The sequence below is a fragment of the Olea europaea genome, chromosome 10 (assembly GCF_002742605.1).
Source record: "Olea europaea var. sylvestris chromosome 10, O_europaea_v1, whole genome shotgun sequence".
NCBI classification, from domain to species: domain Eukaryota; kingdom Viridiplantae; phylum Streptophyta; class Magnoliopsida; order Lamiales; family Oleaceae; genus Olea; species Olea europaea.
Genome location: NC_036246.1, coordinates 12,171,620 through 12,194,679, shown reverse-complemented (window position 1 = coordinate 12,194,679; position 23,060 = coordinate 12,171,620). Strand labels below are relative to the sequence as shown.

Below are 23,060 nucleotides of genomic sequence, written 5' to 3'. Positions count from 1 at the left end.
GATGCAAGAATTCTACTTTTTCTTCTACATTTTTATTACAAATCCGGTGATGTATTCTAAGACAATTTCCTATTTTTCTTCTTGCATTATGAGTAGCTAAATTCATTGTTAGAAGGAATAATGTAACCAATTGGGATCTTTTACATTCTCTTATTAAGACTTTCAGTTTTTAATTCTTCCGTGTGTTGATTTTGCTATGAGTTGAATGTATTAAATTATCTGATCAATAATTTGATGATTTTTATGAATTCTTTACAAATAGAGATATGAGTTTAGGATTTAGACCATGTAGTAAAATCCGGTACATTGGTATAATGAGTAGAGATACATATACCATTTATTGCGGTCATAATTGAATTCCTAAGACATAGAACTCGTTTAATTAAGTTGAATTTGCATAGAGATATGAAATTTAATTAGTTGAATAAGCTCAATGAGAACTCGAGAGGGGTAAATTGAATACAATAGGAGAATTCGACCGAGAGCTACATTAGAATTGAGTTTTAATTTGAGATGTAAATGTGATCAATTGGTGAAGTTATTCTACCCTAAAATCCATTCATTATTTGATTCTCCAACCAATTGTGTGAACATTCATTTATTTTGTAAAATTTAGATTAAAACTCAGATTTTAAAACCTTTAATTTGTTTTAGTCAAATAGTACTTAAAGAAAAATTGAATTAAGTGCTAGAAAATAGTTCTTGTGGGATCGACAAATCGGACTCTTAGGTCCACTATTACTTGTTACAGGTCATACACTTGCGAAACAAAATTTTACAACAGTTATCACGTTCACAAGGGTTCTATATTTCATACTCTACATGGACTGGTTTATGATTCCCAATTTGTTGAGCAATTTGATGATGGTTGTAAAGCGATGATTGAGAAGTTCGAATTACATGATAACGATTGGTTATCGGGTCTGTATGATAACAGATGTCGTTGGGTTCCTTGCTATCTAAAGACCACGTTCTGGGTGGAGATGTCAACAACCCAAAGAAGTGAGGGTATAAATGCATTCTTTGATGGGTTTGTGCATGCAAAGACATCGCTAAAGAAATTTGTTGAACAATATGAAAGAGCATTGCGAAATAAAGTGGAGAAGGAGTTCTAGGCAGATTTTAAGTCGTACTCGCAAATGGTACCATGCGCGACAAGATACGAAATGGAGAAGCAATTTCAGGCAGTGTACACAATTTCAAAATTTAGGGAAGTTCAGGAGGAGTTTACTGGGAAGGTTTATTGCGATGTCATATCTGTTTCAGATGGGTGTTTTGGGACGATGTACGAGGTACATGAGGATGTCATACATGATGAACAGTCAAGGAAAAAAATTACTTGTCTCTTTCCGGCAAGAAACATGTGATATTACTTGCAGTTGCCACCTATTTGGGTTTCGGGGTGTACTATGTAGGTATGCTATTGTAGTGTTGGTCCGAAATGATGTGAAATCACAGCCTAACAAATATATCTTACGGAGGTGGCGGAGAGATGTGCATAGGGCCCACACTCGGATTGTAGTGAATTACAATTGACTCGGTAGTACTCCTGGACAGTTGATGTATGAGAAATTGTGTCAGTCTTTTGTGAGGTTGGCAAACCTATTTGTTGATGATGTCGTCCGAGCTACAACTTTATTGGAGTGGATTGAATAGCAGTGTAATCAGATAATGACTTCGAAATCAAGTTGTGGGAGCAATGTCATTCCCTCGCACACAACCTAGATGGATCGTCAGTGCGGAGCATCACACGATAGTTGTACCATCGTTTCGAAGGATCCAAAATCCGTGAAGAGAAAGGGCGCGCCTAGGAAACTTTGAAAAAAGAGCCCATTGGAAACTACGGCAAAGGTGTGTTCACAAGTTTTGTTACGAATAATGTTAAATTTCGAGCACCTATTTATTAACTTATGACATCATGTAGGGAAGTTCATCTACAAACAAAGGAAAAAGACAGAAGTCCGTACAAGTGAAATGGGGAATGGTGCAAGTATCGTTCAACCGTCTCAACAAGCACCATATAATCCGCACATGCCCTTCTCATTTTCGCAACTATTAATAGTAAGCATATTCATATGATTAACTTCTCTCAATACATATGTAGTCTACTGAAGGTTCTTTTTTCATACAGGGTGACAACCAAAGCATTGCATTTGCACAACAATTACAGTCCTCCAACTTTGTCTCCGAAACTGCCGATCAAGGCATGCTCAGTGTTGAAGGTACTTCATGCTTTAAAGCATGTTTCTCCCACGAATTGCATCTTCCGTGTTTGACTAATAATGTTAGTACATCGCAGGGTTTCGAGCCACAGCATACAGCTTTCCTTATGGATGTGACCGAGAAGGCAGAAATCCTTGAAATTGAGCCCGTAAAGTCTCACATAAATGGTTCTGCATTATATCCTTTGAAAATGATTAGAAGCTGACATTCTAGTTGTATGTTGGTCGATTAGATTATTTTTTGGTTTGTATATCCCCTTCATTGATGGTATTTATCTCTATGGAGGGTGGAGCTTTTTTATCTAGTGTGTGTTTTTTGTTGTTGAGAATTTGGGTTATCAACCTTATTATTTGTGTTATTTTATTTTGTTGCCAGAAACTTAATTCAAGTTGTTAGTAGAAGATTTGATGGAAGGATAAGAAGTTGTAGAATCCATGATCTTTTGCACAGCCTTTGCATTAACCTAGCTAAAGAAACCAACTTTTTTCACACTCTTGATCATCTGAGTTCAAGTTCTGCTATAAGAGCGCGCAGACTTGTCACTCGCCACCATAGTATTAACGAGTACATTGCTTTAAACCTCAAGACACCTAAACTTCATGCATTTTTCTTTTCCAACAATGTAGAGAAAATCCAACAGTAACATCTGAAAAGTTTTTTTTCAGACTTCAGAATGTTAGGAGTGCCGAGTCTAGAATTCGGCTTTTCAGATTTTTGTATCTTCTAAATGAAAAATTATTAGTCGTTCTTCCATGAATGGAAAATTTTCTTTTGAGCTTTACCCTGATCCAGTTTATAGAAGATTGACTGTGCTTGAGCTTGGTTTGTTTTAATTACATGTCTCTGTTGTATTTGATAGCTAGATTTTTCATTTCCCGTGACCAACAAAAATTGCTTGAATGAGTACAATAGACCGGAAAAGAGAAAATATGAGGATGAGTATGGTGAATCTCTTAGAGAGAAGTCGTTCATAGACAAGTCATACAAATTCAGGTTTTTATCACAACGAAAAACCATGAGTTGCTATTTCTTGTATATATTATAGGTATTCTATATTGTCAAATAATCTAAGGTGTCTAAAATAGAACTGAAGCTACAAATATATCCACATCACTAATCACTCAAGGCATCACCCTGCCAAAACAAATTCCACTTACAGAAACAAGCATGCATGTTAGAAAAAGACCAAATAGAAAAAAAAAATGGTTTTTCAGCCACAAAATCACCAAGTCCAGTCGCAAAAATGTCAGTTTTGGAATAACCTCAAAGAAAACATTATCACTCTTATCTTTCAACTAACTGTAACAAAACTAGATTCATTCTAAAATCATATTTCATGAATTTAAGACCAACATGGCACTTATTCTCGCCCTAGAGAAGTGGACTCTTGAACTCGAAAATATCAAGTATGCTGACTTAACTGACAGAAACATCTCCACTTCAGCATTGTTTGCCAAGACATAGAGCAACAAAACATAAAGCTGAAAAACACAAGATTAAATCCCATTACATTCACCACTAAGCTAAATAACCAAATAACAGACATCCAATTACATTGACCACATAAACTAAGTAACAAAGTGTTAGGCCTGCCATTACAGACTCCAAACATGCAAAATTTTAGGCAAACACATCAACAACAACAAAAGTAGGCCCACCCTTTTCACTTCTTATTCCCCTCTGCAACAGTCTTTCCTTTACGTATTGTCACATTCACGGAAATATCCACATCTTTCTCATGGCTTAGGTGACACATGGTTTCGAACACCCCAGATATATCTTCATCTAATTTGTTGACCGAAGGTGTAGTAGATGTACTACAAACATTCTTTGATTCGCCGCCTGTTTCTCCTACTTTAACCCACGCCCAATACCCACAGTTGGCATTGCAACAGTTGAACCATTTCCCTTTGTTCTTCGTATCCTTTTCCACCTCAAAACACTTCAAAAATGAATGTTTGCATGATGGACATAGCCGTTTGTTTGGGCAATCTACGAAGAAGTGATCGCTACGCCTACAACTATGACATACTCCTTGATTTCGCCTGCCCATTACAAGCTGTCATTCAACCACGAAGAGAGAATGAACAAAAAAAAAAACAAAAAACAAAACAATGAACATCATAGCCTCAGTCCAATGAACAAATGAACAGAGCATCAATTCAATCTCACAAATTTCATACTACAAATGTACATCACAACCTGAGTTCGATGAACAAACCAAAACAAAATTTCCATTTCAAAGGCCTCTACATGTACAGTGCATCAAATTTAGATAAATAATGATATACTTGGCTTTGAGCAGTTTCCTGCTTCGAAGTGGTAATTAAGAGCTAAAACATGAAATATTAATGATTTCTCGAGCAAAATGAGCACTAGGAAGAATTTTGAAAGGTAGACCGAATTCTAGAAGCAGAAGGTTTGTTTTTTGATTTTTTTTCTAGTCCTCATGGTTCAAGTCAAAATGTAGAAAATGAAGTCGATAATGAAGAAACGAAGTCGAAAATGAAGGAACAGAGACTAGCATTACTGGTAAACATCAAATTTGAATTCAATTTAGCTAAACGCCTCAGAGTGATCATGCTCAACAACATTCACACCCCTGCGTAAATCAAACATCATACTTACCAAAAGTTTGCGGTTGATTTTGACAGCAAACACAGTGGTCGCGGACTCAAACGAAATAATACCGGCGAACGACTGATGATTGGCAAAACAAGGAAACTGGATCAAGCTTCCTTTATTGGGAGCGTTGAGTTCTTAAGTGTAGTTGGAGAAGATGGATGAAGTCGGGGGAGACGACGGATCGTCGAGTGTAGGGTTTCAATGATTTGGGGGAAAATGGTTTTCGCTGTAGTTGGAATGGTATTGGGCTGGTTTCCATCGTCCGGGTCATTTTATTGCCACATCGTTTTGTAGGCCTCTTCTGTACTAGTAGCCGGGTCCTTTTGATATGGGTAAGATTTGCTTTGGGGAATTGATATCCACGCGTTCAATTGATTTAACATGTAGTAATTTTAACTGCCATGTCAATATTCCGCTTCCACTTAGACATAATCATAGACAAAATTCATCCGATGACTATTTTAGTGCAACGGACCTGAGTTCAATGGCCATTGGAAAGCTTTGTGAAGTTGAATAAGTAAGCCGTGACAAAGTAAATAGTTTAGTGGCAAATGAAATACTTGACTCATATAGATACAAATGATGCATTCAACTCTTTAATTCCTTATTTGGTTTAGCTAAAAAGTTGATAAAAATATAAGTTAATGTCAATAATTAATTTTAACAATACATTGATCAACAAGTTTTATCAACTATTCAACAATACAAGTCATCAACTTTTATCAAAATGCACTAAAAATTTAATTTTTAACTACTCCAAGTAAGGACATATACTACAATCTCATTTATTTTAGAAATCATTTATTTTAGAAAACCGTAATTTTCCCAATAAATTCTTATTAGATTATTCAAAGATATCACTTCAATTTTTAATGATCCAATCTATTTTTTCGTTAGTCACGTAATAAACTAGCATATCCCAAATTATTATTATTAATTAAAATATCAAAGAAAATATCAATGAATTTTTCATAAAACAAAAGAAAATAGTTAAAATAACAAAAGATAAAAGTAAAGAGAGAAAAAAGGGGAAATTGTAACCACGGGCGGACCCACATGGGGTCATGTGGGGTCAAATGACCCCACAGTTTTTTTTTCCATTTTTTTTTAATTTTCTGCTGTTGAAACGATTATTTGGGTTTGGGATTCCAAATTCCAATTAATTATCCACTCCAATCCATTAATCCTATGAATTTATTTTCGTTAATAATTCGTTATTCGAAAAAAAATTTATTTTTGACCCCACAGTCCGAAGTCTCTGGGTCCACCCCTGATTGTAACCTTCTTCCGATCATACACCCACCACAACGGTAGCCACCAATTGGTATCACCACCACCTAATTACTACCACAGTGACCATGCCATTGCCACCAAAACCATGGGGATTTCTCTCTCTGGTTCGCACTGTATAAAAATGGAATGTCTAGAATATTGAATCATTGATTGATTTGAATAAAAATTAAAATTTTAGTAAATTTTGATAAAAATTTGATGGAACATGTAGTTGAAATGTTGTGATTTTCATGAAATATGTTGTTAAAATTAATTATTGATTTTTATTTATATTTTAGTAATTTTTTTTAGCTACACAAAACAGGGGTTAAATAAGCATGAAAAAAGATAATAATTTAAAAATATACCATTTCATTTGAATATGGGAACATTACATATATAAGATGTTTAAAAGATACCATTTTAAAATTAAGAAATCTAGTTTAAAATTTCAAAATTCTAGTCATAATTGAATTTTATAAATTAAATAGTTAATTAAAAATATTTTATTAGTTAAATATATTAAGGTCACAGTATTATACAATTTATGTTCATAGTTACATACTAGTCATAATTACAAAACGTTATACAAATCACAAGTTTTATATGTCACAACTTAGTTTTCATCACAAATTATCAAATTAATCATTCACCTATCATTTCTTGATTACAAATAAAAATCTTTATAGGTCACAACTTATTTATCGATCACAAATATCAAATTAATAGGTCACCCATTTTTTTTCGATCATAAATCACAAAATTTATAGATCATAACTTATTTTACATTCACAAATTATCAAATTAATTGATCAGAATTCAATAAATTTCGAGTTGTGATTATAAATTTTGTTACAATCACATTTTTTTTTAATATCATTTGTTATTTATTGATAATAAATTATCTATTTTATTGATCACAAATTAACCAACTTATTTGTCACAATTATCCAAATAATTAGTTATAAATACTCTTCATCCCATCCACCAGTCCCAATCAAACGCCACGCCACTTCACCACCATTGCTAGAACCACTACAATCTACACACACCATCATCTCACCATCGTTGCCAACACCATCACCATCACCATCATAGTCACCGTTGCCAATACTACAACCACTTCACCCCAACTGTGAGCACCACTACAGCCTGCATGACCATCTCCTCACATTACCACCTACACCACCATCACGACTTGCAAACCACTAACAAAAATCACACAAAAACTTTAACTACGCACATATCGAGGCCTCGTTTGAGACATATTTTTTTTAAAAAAATACATTTTTCAACAGTGATTTGATATCATTTCAACCACACATTATTCAATAAAATAATATTATACGTAAGTCCAAAACTTTTTCTTATTTCTTTACAACACATTTTCCATCAATATACTATTCAAAAAATACATTTTCATTCCAATAATGTGGCTCAAACAAGGGCAAAATTAGGGAGTAACGAACCCAAAAATCACGTCCAAAAATTCATCGTCACTATGTGTGACTCTGCGCACAATGGCACTATGAATTCCATGCGTAGTGGCTATACGTGAGGCTCACACCATTGAGAGCGCCATTGAACAACGACGAGAGACAGGAGAGAAATTATTACGGTTTGGGTGTGAAATTTGGTGTGGTGAGGTGGAGTGGATATGTAGATTAATTTAATTTAATTATGTTATTATATTAAAATTTTGAATTATTACGTAATTTTTGAATTAAAAAACTTTTAAACTTGAATTTTGAATTGGTAAGTTAAAAAATGTGTGGGTGTAATTTCTACCTTGAATGTTGATAACAGAATGAATACTTAAAACATTTTTAACGTTCATAACACTATGGTACATTGCTTTGACAATACATTTTTAACATGTGTAAGACACGAAAATTCTTAAATTCCATACCATACTCTTTACACTTTAGTTGTCCGTGGAAGACCATATCTACCAATTTAAGAGATTCAAAACTTGATCACCAAGTTGCTTTGATTCCACCAAACAACTTGTAAATCATCAAATAAATTCCAAAAGTGAAATCTACAATCCATCCATTCATGCAAATAAATCTCCACGTTTAACCCACAACCATGTCTAACAATCAAATGCCAAAACTCTTAGGAAGAAACAATATGATTTGATCATTTCATACGAACATAAGCCCTGTTTGGCCCCCATCAAATTAAATTTCATTTTTCTCTTTTCTATTTTCAATCATACAATTTTTCATAAAATAATATTACACGTAAATAAAAAATTCTTTTTTTTTTCAACCACTCATTAAAATATATATATATATATATATTTCACCAGTTTTAATTTGGAAAAATGGGGGCCAAACGGGTGTTTAATAGTTCATATTTTGAGCCCCATTTTGAAGAAATGTATTATGAATTAGCGATTGATAAGGATTGTGTAATTTAAAAAAGAAAGGTTTTTTTCCTTATTTGCGTGTAATATTATTTTAATAAAAAATGTGTGGTTAAAAATAAGTATTATAAAAAAATAATAGATCAAAATGTAAAGTAATGACAAGTAGGGAGCAAAATATCGACCACTATTCGTTTTGCCAATTAGGAATTGGTGTGAAAATAGACCGCCCGCCCAAATTACCCGCTCAATTCAATTCCAATTTCGCCACACTCACAGCCAAACAATGACCTACAGTTGTTTCCCAAAGCTCTTAAACGTACTCAGAAAAGCCCGCTACCTAATCGGCATCGCTACTCTTGCCACCACTACCACCACGTCTGCCGCCGCCCTTGCTCCCAAAATCTCTACCATGGAAGCAAACCTACAGACTCTAAAAACCCGCCTCTGTATCGTCGGCAGTGGCCCAGCTGCCCATACAGCTGCCATCTATGCGGCCCGTGCGGAGCTCCAACCCATTCTCTTTGAGGGCTGGATGGCAAATGATATCGCCCCCGGTGGGCAGCTCACTACTACGTCTGAAGTTGAAAATTTTCCGGGTTTTTCTGATGGGATCGGCGGGATAGAGCTTATGGATCGGTTCCGCGCTCAATCGGTCCGGTTCAGAACCGAAATCTTCACTGAAACTGTCTCTAAAGTCGACTTTTCGACCTCTCCTTTTAAAATCTTTAGCGACTCTAAGACTGTGCTTGCTGATTCTGTCATAATTGCTACCGGGGCAGTCGCCAAACGCCTCCACTTCCCTGGTTCTGAGGAGTTCTGGAACCGTGGCATCTCAGCCTGCGCGGTCAGTGACGGTGCCGCTCCTATCTTCCGTAACAAACCTCTTGCTGTCATTGGTGGCGGGGACTCTGCCATGGAAGAAGCCACCTTTTTAACTAAATATGGCTCTAAGGTTTACATTATCCACCGAAGAGATGAATTTAGGGCTTCGAAGATTTTGCAGAGCAGAGCTTTGTCAAACCCAAAGATTGAAGTCTTGTGGAATTCCACGGTGACAGAGGCGTACGGGGAGAGATCTTTGGGGGGTTTGAAGGTAAAGAATGTCGTGGGTGGGGAGGTTACTGACTTGAACGTTTCTGGGTTGTTTTTTGCGATTGGACATGAGCCGGCAACCAAGTTTTTGGACGGGCAGCTGGCGGTGGATTCTGATGGGTATGTGGTAACGAAGCCTGGAACCACTCATACTAGCGTCAAGGGCGTATTTGCTGCTGGTGATGTTCAGGATAAGAAGTACAGACAGGCTATTACTGCCGCTGGCTCAGGTTAGTTAAATATGAACATTTAACACGCTTGTTACTTGGCCAATCTGGTTGATTATAAGTTCTTGAATTATTTGTGACGATTATTTTAAGCTTCTGTCATTAAGCATCATCTATAGTTTGTCTACTGTTTTACTAGATTTACAATGTACATTTGAAAGAAGCTTTATGCTATGTAAATTTGTAAATCACTAAACCATAAGCAACATAGCTTTATCACTATGGAATATAGAACCGTAAAGAGAATATTGTTGTGTTTGGACATTACCAATCAAAGAAGGAAATGATGGTATTACTTTCTTACCTCAACTAATTAATAGATTTTATCAGAATGGTCACTTGTGAAACTGGGCACAATTTTGTTGAGATATAACTGTAGGGTATTTTTACCCAAAACCGAGATCAACACAAACAACACAAATGCAAAGTGCAAGAAAAATAAAGGGACACAGAAAAATGTTCACCTAGTTCGGCCCAAATGGCTTAATCTGGGGTGGCTCAGGGTCAGTCCAATCCACTAGTGCAATTCTACATCCCAGAGAGAGTAAAGTGTATAGAACCAAAGAAAACAACCAGATCATTCATCGATCCAAACGGATCTCAAATCTGGACACAGAAAATCTCCTTCCTCAAGAATGGCCACTAACTCAAAACTTCAACAAATCACCTACAAACTGGCCTATCAGTTATTGTAGCACTATGAATTTACAAGAATCACACAGGAGTAATATGCTCCAGATTCTAAAGCCAAGAAGAAAGATAGAGAAAAACGAGAGACCAAAAGTCAGTAAATTGAGGAGTCTTTCTTCCCACTGAATACACTAGAAGCCAAGAGATAATAGTCTTGGTAGATCTCCACCATTCAAGTGATCGAACAATCCATACAAGGCCAAAAGAAACACAAATCCAAGTAACAAGAAAGGGACGAATCAGAAGCTGCCACGTAACATCCACTAGCTTAAGTGCCAAAATGTCCAGAATAGCCTCTCGTAAGTTGCGATTTGGAGAAACACGTTTTCTCCATCAATAACAAATTTGTGCATAGACTAGTGGCAAAAATTTGCCTATTAGATGCAGCTCCAACTGTAGTCAGACTAATTGTAACTCTCACAGATTAGATTTTGGTTTATAGAACCGGTAGAAGTGGGTATTAATTAGGAATTATTTAAGGGATAAGGATCAAGATTTCTTGAAGTTGGCAAGCATACCTAAGGGGTGGGAAAAGGGAACTTGATAAGGGGCTTTTTACTACTATAAACATAAACCCGTGAGCAGTTTGTTAGCTGTGAAGTTATATTAACCTGTTCAGTTATTAGGTTTCTTGAGGAAAGAATAGGATCTTTCTGAATGTTGGGCTACCTTTGAAGGTCTGGGCCCCAAGTAACTTCCTGAATATCAGAGATTAGGAATAGGTAACTTCCTAAATATTAGAGAATAGGAATAGTTCTTAGGCATCAGAATTTAGGTTGGATTGCACCATAAAACTCAAAAAAGCTTAGGAGAAGACCAGTTGTTGGATTTTATGCGCAATATTAAAGAGATGAAAAAGAAAATCAACACAAGAATTTACGTGGTTCGACTGTGTGCCTACGTCCAGGAGAGCGAAGCGGAGATATCTTTATTCAGTAGTGAAAATAGGGTTACAACATATTATTTATACTAACTCTAGTTTGGGCCCATATAAGATATCCTCACTCTGCTCCGCTCCGCGCCGGCATCGCCCATTTGATCTAGGACCTGTGTTTTATTCTATATGAGCCACATGTACAACAATGCCTAATTACCTAGTCTTCATTTATCTGTTAAGAATTCATGTTGAGTTGAGAGCTCCAAGAGATCTACTAAGTCTAGGACTTCTCTGTAAAAACATTGAGGGGATGTTTGTCAAAGCTTTTGATAAAAGCTTTAGCGTATTTTGATAAAAGTGGATAGAATCATAGAAATGTGTGGTTGAGATGTTGATAAAAGTTGTTGGTCCCAAGAAATGTGTGCTTAGAATTAATTGTTGATTTTGATCAAACTTTTTAGCAACTTTTTAAGCTATCCCAAAAATCACTGAATGAGAATTATCTTACTAAAACTAGTGGATCTTGAAGTTTAAGGAAACATATTTATGGCTGAAAATGAGGCTCAAACTCGGTTTACCAAAATATTTGCTATCACAAAATTTCTACCTTTGACCGTTCATTGGTTTGCAAGAACTACCGAGTACTCATAAATGTGCACTACTTAATGTATAAGTTTCAGCAATGGAAGATTATTCTTGCAATGGACCTTATTTTCCTATGTGCCTCCAATTCTGTCCTACTTTTTGGATGGTAAAAATTTCTGTACTATCTTAGAATTGGATAATGTTTAAGAGTTCAGGACAATCTAATGTATTTTTATTTCCTGAATTTATAGAAGTCATGAGAATGTGGAAGACAACAAATTGAGATATTTAAAAAAGGAAAGACGCCCTGGTGATTTTAGAATCATTTTTCTGCATAAAACACACAACACACACACACAGATGCTAGGATTTAGAATTTTTGAGTTTAAACATGAAGATTTGAAATTGACCAATATTTATATAAACTATTGGTTGTGCATCATTCTGAAAGAATGGTTTGTCGTAGTTTCGAGGTAAGCTGCGAACTTGGGACCATTTTTGATTCTTTGTTAGCTTCAGTTGAGCTCAAGCCTCCTCAAATACTCAATCCTTGGTTGCTCATAAGCTCATGAGCCAACTCACAAGCTTTTATCTATTTTTAACTATTCGTAACATATATATTTACATTCCTATTCAAGACCGAATTTTCAATCATCCTAATTTTCTTCCATATGACTATATAAGGACCAAATAAATGTTCCAGTTTATTACCAAATTTTCGGGGTACTGTTCAAAGACCTAAAAAATCTGAAGTTTTGAAATTTTGCAGATTGGTAGTTAAACTTTGGACAGTTTTTCACTTGTGTCCCTAAACTTTTGGTAAGTATAATATGACCCGAAATTTGAAATTAACGGCTAGTACTGGTGTGCATAGTATTATAATTGCTTCAGGTACATGTGCAGTGCCTCATCTTCTTTCCCTAAGGCCTGACTTCACAGTCAAGGCACGAAAGCTCAAATCATTTCTAATTAAAAGATTTATATGTGATTCTCAGACTTAGCCTCAACTTCACGATGGCCCCATTTGGTAGCCATTTTTTTTCAAAATACATTTTTTTCTTTCTTCTTTTCAACCACACATTCTTTATTAAAATAATATTACACGTAAATTAAAAACTTTTCCTTATTAAACCACACATTTCACATCAATTTATTATTCTAAAATGCATTTTTACATAAAAATATCTATCAAACACCCTGGATAACTCTTCAATGATAATATCATCATCCCTTTCCTAACCGACTGATTGGACAACATTCTTTGATTGTGTTCGAAGTCCAAAGAACATTAGCTTGTTCTCCTGCAATCTATATTCCACTATTAATTAGTCTATCCTCCGTTATATTCCTATTTCTTAGTTGTATGTTTATTTAACTTAAATAACATAGAGTTCATCTCAGTCTGAATGAAGTTTAGAAGCCAAAATTGGGCAGGAAATTCTGTGGCCGTTAAGTGGACGGTAAATCCAAGGAACTTAAAATAAAAGATTTTCTTAAAACTAGAAAGATCCAAGAGCTTTGTCATGGAAAATCACATCCACTATTTATTTATTTATTTTGAATACTTCAGGGATTTTTAGTCATCTCTTTTCAACTAGGGAGTGAAACAAGATCATTTCATTCCATTTTAGTGAAATAGTGAACGATATTCCTTTATATCAAAACGTGTGTAAATAAACCCCCTATTTGCTTGTGTTGATTTCATGCATCCATTTCGGCAACTTCTGTAACAAGAAATAGGATCACCTCCTCACAGACTGAATGGATTGAAATATTCTCAGCTTAGTGCTTATATAGTGTCATTCTCACTGGATCTAACTTAGGTTTTTTTACCCTTCTTTACTGCTTGTGCTGATTTTACTTATCCCCTGGGCAACTTCCGTAACAAGAAATAGAATCACCTCATGCCCAGACTGAATGGATTGAAATATTCTCAACTTATTGCTTATTTGTTGTCATTCTCACTGGACCTAACTTGGGTTTTTTTACTCTTGTTCTCCAGGATGCATGGCAGCCCTAGATGCAGAACATTACCTGCAAGAAATTGGTGCTCAAGAGGGCAAGAGTGATTGAACAATGAAGCTCTTCAAGTGGAATAACTTTGAATTATTGTCAGCTCCTTTAAAGTTTATAAATTATAAACACGTGAGTGAAAGTGGTTTTTTTTTTTTTTAGTGGTCAATCTTCATCTTTATTGATATGACTGATGATGAAAGGGAATTGTTTATGACATTCTTTGGGTCTATCATCCAAGATTGATTTGTGAATTGCTGTTGCGTCTTGACTCTTACATATTCTTTCGAGTTTGATCTTATTAGGATGTAACGCTTATGTCATTTCCTTCTTTTTTCAAAAATGTTGATACCGTTTGCGGTAAATTTTGGAATGGCACCATGACATTCTTTATCAATTTTGTTTCATTATTGTTTTAATGCTGATACGGCCCTCTACATCCTGGTATATTGGTATGGCAGTTTCTGAGAGATTTGTTTCTGAAATTTGAACAATGTGCGAGAAGAATATTTCATTTGGATTGGACTTGGGCTGCGTGCGGCCTTTGTCCCCTCTGTTTTCCTGCATGCAATGCTGCATCTAGCTTCTGTTGGCATTTCAGCTTCTTGCCTTAGTAATGCAATGTCTATCCTTTGTCTACCTGTTTGCTGCTATTTTGTTACCTAACCTTTGGTCCCTTGTGTGAACTCCTTGCACATTCTTAGGTGCATAATCTGGCTGCTCGTGCAAGTTTTTGGCTGTGTAATGCATGGGACGTGGTGTGGCTCGCTTTTGCTGAGCTCTCAGGAGACATGGATGGTCTAACACATTTCGACACCTTCATCTTAGCTTATTACTGTTTGTGAAAAAACTGAACGTGGTCCGATCGACCTTGTATCTAAGGTCAACCCCTTAACAGATGATTGACTTAGTTTTCTTACTGTAGATTTTGGTAGATTTTGGCTGCCTAACATATTTATGAGTTGAAAAACATACATGAAAGTCATAGTCCTAGATATTTAATCATGCTACTTGTACAATGTATAATTTGGCAAACATCACATTCATCTATTTGAAAAATTGTTTTTAAAATCAATGGCCAGAATTTTTTTCAACACACGTTGTCAATCAAGTTGTACAGATATATTGTACAAGTGGTTTTATTATTAGATATTTAAGGAAAATACTATTTGTACAATGTTTTCTTACAATATTGTTGACAATGTTGGTAGGTGCTAAAAAAGTGTTGGATGGGAAAATATGTTATTTTTTAAATTATTTAATGACAATGTTTCATGTGACATGTTGTCAAAAATATTGTATATCAAGTATGATTCAGATGTTTAATGTATCAACAATTTGGTGAGAGACCGAACTTTAATGCTTTATGTACCATTAAAATTTGGGCCATTATAAAATACGGATGCTAAGCAACAATGCCATAAATAATTGCAACCAAGTTAGGTTGTACATAGTGAATATAAAATGTCATAAATGTGCCATTATATGAATATAATATAACTTATTTGGAATGAATTAATTACCATATCTCCAAAATCAAATTGGAATGAATAGCACTAAACATCTCGTGTTTTGTTAATGAACAGCCCTTGATAGTATGCAACAGAAGGTTATGTCTTGCCAATGTCTTTATTAGTCATCTTCACAACATTCTCTTTGTGAGAATTGTGCTTGATTTTTCTTAAAGTGAGCATGTTTGAGCCCTGCCAGCTAGGTCAGTTTGAAGCAAGAATAGATGAAAGCATATTACCCAACTTAGGGTATGAGGGTTGGAATGATTTCTCCTATGTTGCCTTAGGTCCACTTCAAGAAACGTGAGGCTTAGCAGTTAGTAGATAGACAGCCGTGAGAGTGAAGAAACTTTTTTGGATTTGGAACCAATAATCATGGAAACTATTCAAAGTAGTCAATTATGGAAACTTTGATACCCTAAAATCAGGTTTCAGACAATAATTTGAGTTTGGAATACAAATTCAATGTTACTTTGAACAAATCGATGCATTTCATTCTGAGTAAAGATATTATACATTAAGTATAGATACAAAGGGTACAAACTAATAACACAACAAATGTAAAGGGTTGCATAAAACAGAGGACAACCAAATGTGACCATTGTTTATGGTGATTGTCTTTATTTTCTTGGCTTGTTACTTGTCCTGACTTCTCCTCCGTTCTGCCCTGCCTTTGCCTTCTTTTTTATTCCTTAGTTTCGATACTCTATATAGAATTTATTCGACTTGCATTGTTTTACACAATTTATGTTCGATCTTTAGGAACTATATCGATCTACTTGTGGGCCTTCCCTTATGAGGAAATTTTGGTAACATCCTTGCTAGATCTATTGTATTTCATGTGACTTTTTACAAGTTGTCCAGCTGCAATAGCAGACATTAAGGATAGCTCCCCAGCAAGAACAGAACCAGCTACAATTGTTGCCAATAGCCTTGCGTTTGCCCCTGCCAACTCTTTGCTTGCACCCTTTACTCCTAGTAAGTTCAAGCAAGCCGATTGAGATGCAAGCTGAGTTCCCCCTCCAACTGTGCCCACCTGAATTATATCACAAAATTTAATTGGGACCCAAAATCCAGACTATATTGTAACTGATTTCTAACTTTATGGTCTAGTTAATATGATGAAATTCATGTACCTCAATCGAAGGCATGGTAACAGAAATATGAAGGTCTTTTCCATCATTTACTGCCTCCATCATAGTGATACAGTGAGAGCTCTCGATATTTTGTGCCGGATCCTGCCCGGTTGCTATGTAAACTGCAGATACAATGTTGCTAGCATGTGCATTAAATCCACCAAGAGCTCCAGCAATGGCTGAACCAGTAAGGTTTTTGAGCATGTTGAGCTCTACCAATGCAGCAACATTGGTCTTCAAAACCTTTGTTACAATCTCTTCCTTGATAATTGCCTCACAAACGACTGACTTGCCACGCCCTTCGATCCAGTTCACTGCTGCCGGCTTTTTGTCTGAGCAAAAGTTTCCTGTGAAAATTTAACTAATCGATCAATGAACATCTCGATACTGTAAAAATGAAATTTACGGTAAAGGAAACATCCTAAGACATCAAAACTTGTGATGAAAAAATCTCTCTATTAGATTGAGATGAAATCGATATACTGCCCCTAATGGATAAGATAAAAACTCCTCAATGTTGATGTGACAAGAGAACCATACGTATGCTTCTTGGAAATGGAGATAATCAAATGTATAATCTCTTGTCACATCAGTAGTGAGAAGTTTTTATCCTGCTCACTAAGTGTAAGACCAAGAAAACAATTGTTCGTATCAGACGTGCTCTACTCGTTCATCTAAAGCATATTAGAAAATTAAAAAAGTGCAGGAAAAAAATGAGTGAAGGTGAAGATGTGGTGTATACCAGATATGCCAATAACATCCATGTCAGGAAAATCATTCTCAAGATAATCAAGAACATTTTGCACTCCCTTGGAAACCATGTTCATCCCCATTGCATCACCAGTGCTGCACGTAAATCTAATGTACAGATTCTTCCCTGCCATTGCACATTGAATACCTTGTAGCCTGGCAAATCTGCTTGATCTGCACGTTCCACAATTAACATAAACATTAATTTTAACAAACTGCTACTTATGTAGTACATACAAAAGAATTATAAGTGCGTAGAAAATATGTGATACGTCGTACTCCAACAATATTAAATCCTTATTTGATAAAAATTAAAATCTAGATTTTTATCAAAGTTAAAGTCAATAATAAATATTAATCACATATTTTGTAAGACCCACAATTTTTTAACCATAAATTTCGTTAACTTTTTTTTAAAATCTACCGAAATTTTCATTTTAATCTCCACCAAACGGGCTTGGAAAGAAATTGTAGTGAGAATATATGAAAAGTATTTACATTCAGCCGGGTGTGAAAAGCTGAAAAAGTAAGTCAAAAGTGTCGAGTTAAAGGGAAAGCAAATTCTCGTAACTGTCCCTTTGAACATTATTTCAAAGCGTTTATCTCACCTACCCCGCCGAAATAATGGTTACATACATGTAAGCATCAAATACAAGTCAAAATCTGAAAGTAATAATGGAAAGCAATTTTGAACATTGTTTTCATATCTGAACTCTCTCACCAGTCACAACCTAAACAACCATCAAAATTCTCTAACAAAGAAAATAAATTAATAGGGAAAATGACAAGAAAAAGAAGATTTCTTGGTACTAACAAGACAAGAATACGTTATGAGCCTAACATAATTCAAATACATGTCGTCAGAGTATTGACAACATAAAAATTTTCCAACACGAGTATCATGTCAATGGATTGGCTATTCTAAAAAAAGCAGAAAGCATGCATTTGTTAATAATGGAAGGATGACTATACTGATTAAACACATAATTAATAATAATTATTCGAAGAATTTACTATAAATAACAAATAAACAAGATGATGGAGTGGAAGAAAATACATACTTGTTGAAGATAACAGAAAGAGTCTCATGATTCAATGGATTCTCCAAGTAAAACTTCAACTCCGCAGCCCTCTTGGCGGTTCCGAACCTCACCGCCGGAGCTCTAGTCATCCCATCTTTTAACAAAGTGCAGATGGCGCCGCCTGATGCATAGATGGCCTTGCAGCCCCTATTGGTGCTGGCCACCAAACACCCCTCCGTCGTGGCCATTGGCACCATGTACTTCGTACCGTTAAGCAATAAAGGCCCAGCTATCCCCACCGGAATCTGAACGTACCCCACTGGCATCTCGCAGCACTGCCCGAGAATCGACTCGTAGTCGAAACACTCAAGAGGCAAACCCTCTAGTGACTTCCCTGTAATTCTCTGCAATGCCTCTCTACGAATGGAAGCTGCCCTTTTGCAGTCTCCAAGCTTTGATTCCAACGAGTATGATGGAGTCTTCCCTTCCACTACAGAGTTTACAATCTGTTCATCCTCCTCTGATGATTGTGGTGTAATTATTGGTGCCGGATTTTCAGTCACCGGCACCTTGGTGGGTTGCGCTGGGACAATAGGGACAACTGGAACTGCACAACCGAGAGTGGTGGCCGGGGATGCCCCCATGCGACTATCTTCCTCGATAATGAATTTCTCATTTTCTTCCTCTTCTACATCCCATGCATCCTCGTTTGCTCTGTAAATGACGGACTGAACAAAATCTACGCCGAAAAATCCTATGAGGTAAATGATAGAGGCCAAAAGAGAAACCAAGGCGGCTAATTCGGATAACGTAACAACATGGAGAGGAGTGGAGTTACGGATCTTTTCACGCCACCGTGTGAGGAGGAAGTACATGACGGAGAAAAACATGGTAAAGAAGAGTCCATTGATGAGATAAAGAGGGAGAGGAAGGACATCAGAGGCTTTGGGGAGAGGGTGGTTGTGGGGTTTCATGGGTGGTTCGCCGGTGGCAATTTTGACCGACTGAGGTGTCTTGGTTTGTCTCCGACGAACATCCATTGATTTCAATAAATCTGATTTAAACCTCCCAGGCGAGAAGGGAAAATGGAGTTGGCTCCGGAGGGTGGCGGAGGCGACGGCGGTAATGGTAGTAGTGGTTGTTGTGTATTATGTTGGATGGGATGAGCGTTGAAGAAATGGTTTGGGAAGTACATTTATAGATGCGGAGAGCATTAGGGCCACACTTACCGCGTGGTATTCGCCTTAATGGCCTTTTTCTTAGACCTCTATTTCTCAATGGCTTCAAATTATTTTTTAATTTTCTTAATTAAACAAAATTTCCTCAAATTAGTCTTTAAACTTTTGGAAATTACAGTAGCGCTTCTCAACATTTGATAAATTAAGTCCTTGAGTCTCCATTTTTCTCTTTTTATCTTCACAGCTAGACACGATATATAACAGTACACTACAAGTAAAATTACATTTAAAATAATGTTATGCTATTTTCTATTCTGAACTGATATAAGTGTCAAAATTTGAGTGAAGACAACAGATCACAACTCGGCTAATGTTGAGACTTATAACCAATAGATAAGTAGTTATTGCAATGTTAGGTGCTCGTTAGGAGGTAGGAGAGAATCGGAGAAACAAGATGATTCGGGTTGTTTCATTTAATTTAAACACTTATTTTTAGTGCTCACAGTTAGTGGTACTATTTAGCATAAAATTGAAATATGGAGAAGTTTAAAATTAAGTGAAAATTGTATGCAATAAAAGTGCAAAAGAATGTTACACTTCATCGCATATTACAATTTAGACGTGTACTTAACAAAAAAGCAAATTGCTACAAAATGGTATCAATTACACACTTTTTCAAATTTGAATATATATAATCTCAATCAAGTTTCATGTAAATTTTCGATATAGGATGGTGAATATCATTTTAGTTTACTTTTCTTGTTTAAAGTTCACAATGTACCAGCACCGTCAATGTTACTAAACTAGTAAATATATAATCACATAACACCTAACTTCTTTAACTTGCGCGGCGCAATATAATTTAATATATATATTCAAGAGACCAATAAAGCATGTAATTTTTTAACTCTCTTTTACAATTTCCATCAAACACTCCAAAAATGATAATTCAAGTAATTTTTATAATTTTAATAAAATATTTTACTCGAAACTCCATACTATACGTGATGGGTTGGTGGCTCGAATCTTCAACATTCTGTCAACAATTGCGTTGGTTTATTGGAATAAGTTCACTTGAAAAATCATAATTTAATTAATTTCCACAAGAATATAGAACCCACGTTTGACATCATCTTTGGAGTATTAGTATGAGTAAAATTCTTCAAATGCAATATAAATATTTTAAAAAGAGACGAGCGCTTGGTTTTGGACTTTTGGAGGACGACCTATACCATGTTTGGTTAAGATTAAATAATTTCATTAATGCATCAAATAACCACCTGTCATGTGCATGCCACGTAGGGAGACTGTTGGAGTGAGTGACTGCAAATAACATTATTCTAATAAATTACTTTTTTTACTTAGAAGCAAAAGGTTATTTATTTTGATAGTAAATGTAAGATTTGAGTTACTTTTAAAATAAATATTTTATTAATCCTAATTTATCAATAGAAAATTTTTTATTTTAGAACTTATTTATTTATTTTAAGTAAATTTAATTACAAGACTGACTGATTTTTTTTATTATTTTATTTTATTTTTTAAATTTAGCCAAACATGAACCTATTATAGTAAGAACTGGTCGGTAATCCCAGTTTGTTCATTTTTGAAATTACAATGTCAATTTGTCAATTATCAAGTGTTAAACAGTCCCCAAGGTTTAAACCTTTATTTATTTTTAATTACAAATTTTTAAACTTTCTTTAATAAGGTAGTTTTTAGTGTAATGTTTTGTGTAAATTTTATATTGTTCAACCCAATACGATGCATTAATAAGTTAAAATAATAATCGTATTGTATAAAAAATATATATTTTATTTTTGACTTTTCCTAATATTGACTGCCGATTCCATATGACCAGTGACTTGTACATATATATATATATATATATATTACCAAACGTGTATAAGGGACAATGGTAATTAAGTTATGCCACATTGATCATTGAAGTTTTGAATAAGTATGCTAATGATATATTGTCCCAATGGTCATTAAACTTATGTCTTTGTTTTCAATTACTCATTGAAGTTTAAGATATTGAGTTTTTGCCACTGGACTTATCACAATGTTGGACGTTGCTAACTGTCTTAACATTTTTTCCAATTCTTTAATAGAATTACTAACATGACTAACGGAAGATACACGTGGGCCCCCATCACGCTGGTAACAAATTGTTACGTCTTCGATTGCTTACCAAACTTTGAAAAATATTTTCAATTGCTCACTTTATTTTTTTGAAAAAATGTATTTTATTTTTCATTAAACTTTGAAAAAACGTCTTCGATTGTTCATTGAATTTTGAGGCTGTCGAATTTTGACCACCAAACTTATAAAAATGATATCAACTTATTGTTCGTTAAAAAATATATAGCGCAATTGCACGAGTCGAGTAAAAGTAATAAAGTGGATAAACTAGTCTAGATTGTCGATTTTACGAGAAATGATTACTCAATTACACGATAGTTTAAATTCAATTTTAATATAATTTGTAGAATTTTAAGCTATTTTTCATCATTTGAAAATTTTAAATTTATTGTGTGTTTCATTGTTAAAATTAAACTAATATTTGAATTTTGCAACAAAACATAACAAATTTAATTAAATAGATTGGACAACAAATTACACAATAAATTTGGCCAAAAGTGAATGAAATTCATTTAATTAAATTTATTGTGTGTTAGGTTGTAAAATCTAAATATTAATATAATTTTAGCAACGAAACAGACAATAAATTTGAATTTTTCAAATGATGAATATAGTTTAAAATTTTACAAAAATGTTAAAATTAAATTTAATTATTATGTAATTGAGTAATAATTTCTAATGGAATCAACAATCTGGATTCTTTTGTCCACTTAATTACTTTTACGCGACCTGTACGATTGTGCTACATATTTTTTAACGAACAATTAGTCGCCATCATTTTTATAAGTTTAGTGATCAAAATTCGACCACCTCAAAGTTCAGGGAGTAATCAAAGACGTTTTTCAAAGCTTAATGAATAATCAAAGACGTTTTTCAAAGTTCAGTGAGTAACTGAAGAAATTTTTCAAAATTTGGTGAGCAATTAAAGACGTAACAATTTGTTAACGAGGTGACAGGGCGCCACGTGCATATTTAGTTAGTCACGTCACTGATTTCATTAAATAATTGAAACGGATGTTAAGATAGTAAATAAAGTCAACGTTTTGATAAATTTAGTGGCCATAACATGACATTTTAATATTTAGTGAGCAATCGAAAATGTAGATATAAGTTTAGTGACCATTATTTTCATCCAAAAAGCACACTGGAAAAGCATAAAAATGCTTATTTGTCCATCATATTCAAAATAATAAGTAATACAAAGTGCAACTCAACATTTTTCTCTGATTTCAATGCATGTAAATAAAATATTTTGATAGAAATCATAATCAACAATGAGATATACAATTAGTGCAAGTTTGACAATATAATGCGACGGAAAAAAATTAACGACATATATG

General features: G+C 34.8%; 2 protein-coding genes across 3 annotated transcripts; one reads left to right on the top strand and one right to left on the bottom strand.

The window, feature by feature from the left end:
- Positions 1–8,727: 8,727 nt before the first annotated feature.
- Positions 8,728–15,008, top strand: LOC111401249 (thioredoxin reductase NTRB-like). Of its 2 annotated transcripts, XR_002703959.1 has the most exons (3): positions 8,728–9,816; positions 13,968–14,110; positions 14,683–15,008. XR_002703959.1 is itself a non-coding variant. In XM_023028896.1 (2 exons), exons 1-2 carry the CDS (start codon positions 8,778–8,780, stop codon positions 14,036–14,038), a joined length of 1,110 nt encoding a protein of 369 aa, XP_022884664.1. In that variant the 5' UTR covers positions 8,728–8,777; the 3' UTR covers positions 14,039–14,375. The 2 variants fall into 2 exon arrangements, 1 of the variants encoding a protein (XP_022884664.1); XM_023028896.1 differs by lacking the exon at positions 14,683–15,008 and having other exon boundaries at positions 13,968–14,375.
- A 915-nt stretch (positions 15,009–15,923) lies between these two features.
- On the bottom strand, positions 15,924–19,581 carry LOC111401248 (3-hydroxy-3-methylglutaryl-coenzyme A reductase-like). Its single transcript, XM_023028895.1, has 4 exons — positions 18,437–19,581; positions 17,368–17,549; positions 16,626–16,972; positions 15,924–16,525 (listed from the first exon to the last, which is right to left on the bottom strand). The coding sequence occupies exons 1-4, from the start codon at positions 19,435–19,437 to the stop codon at positions 16,283–16,285; spliced, it is 1,773 nt and encodes a 590-aa protein (XP_022884663.1). The 5' UTR covers positions 19,438–19,581; the 3' UTR covers positions 15,924–16,282.
- Positions 19,582–23,060: the final 3,479 nt, after the last annotated feature.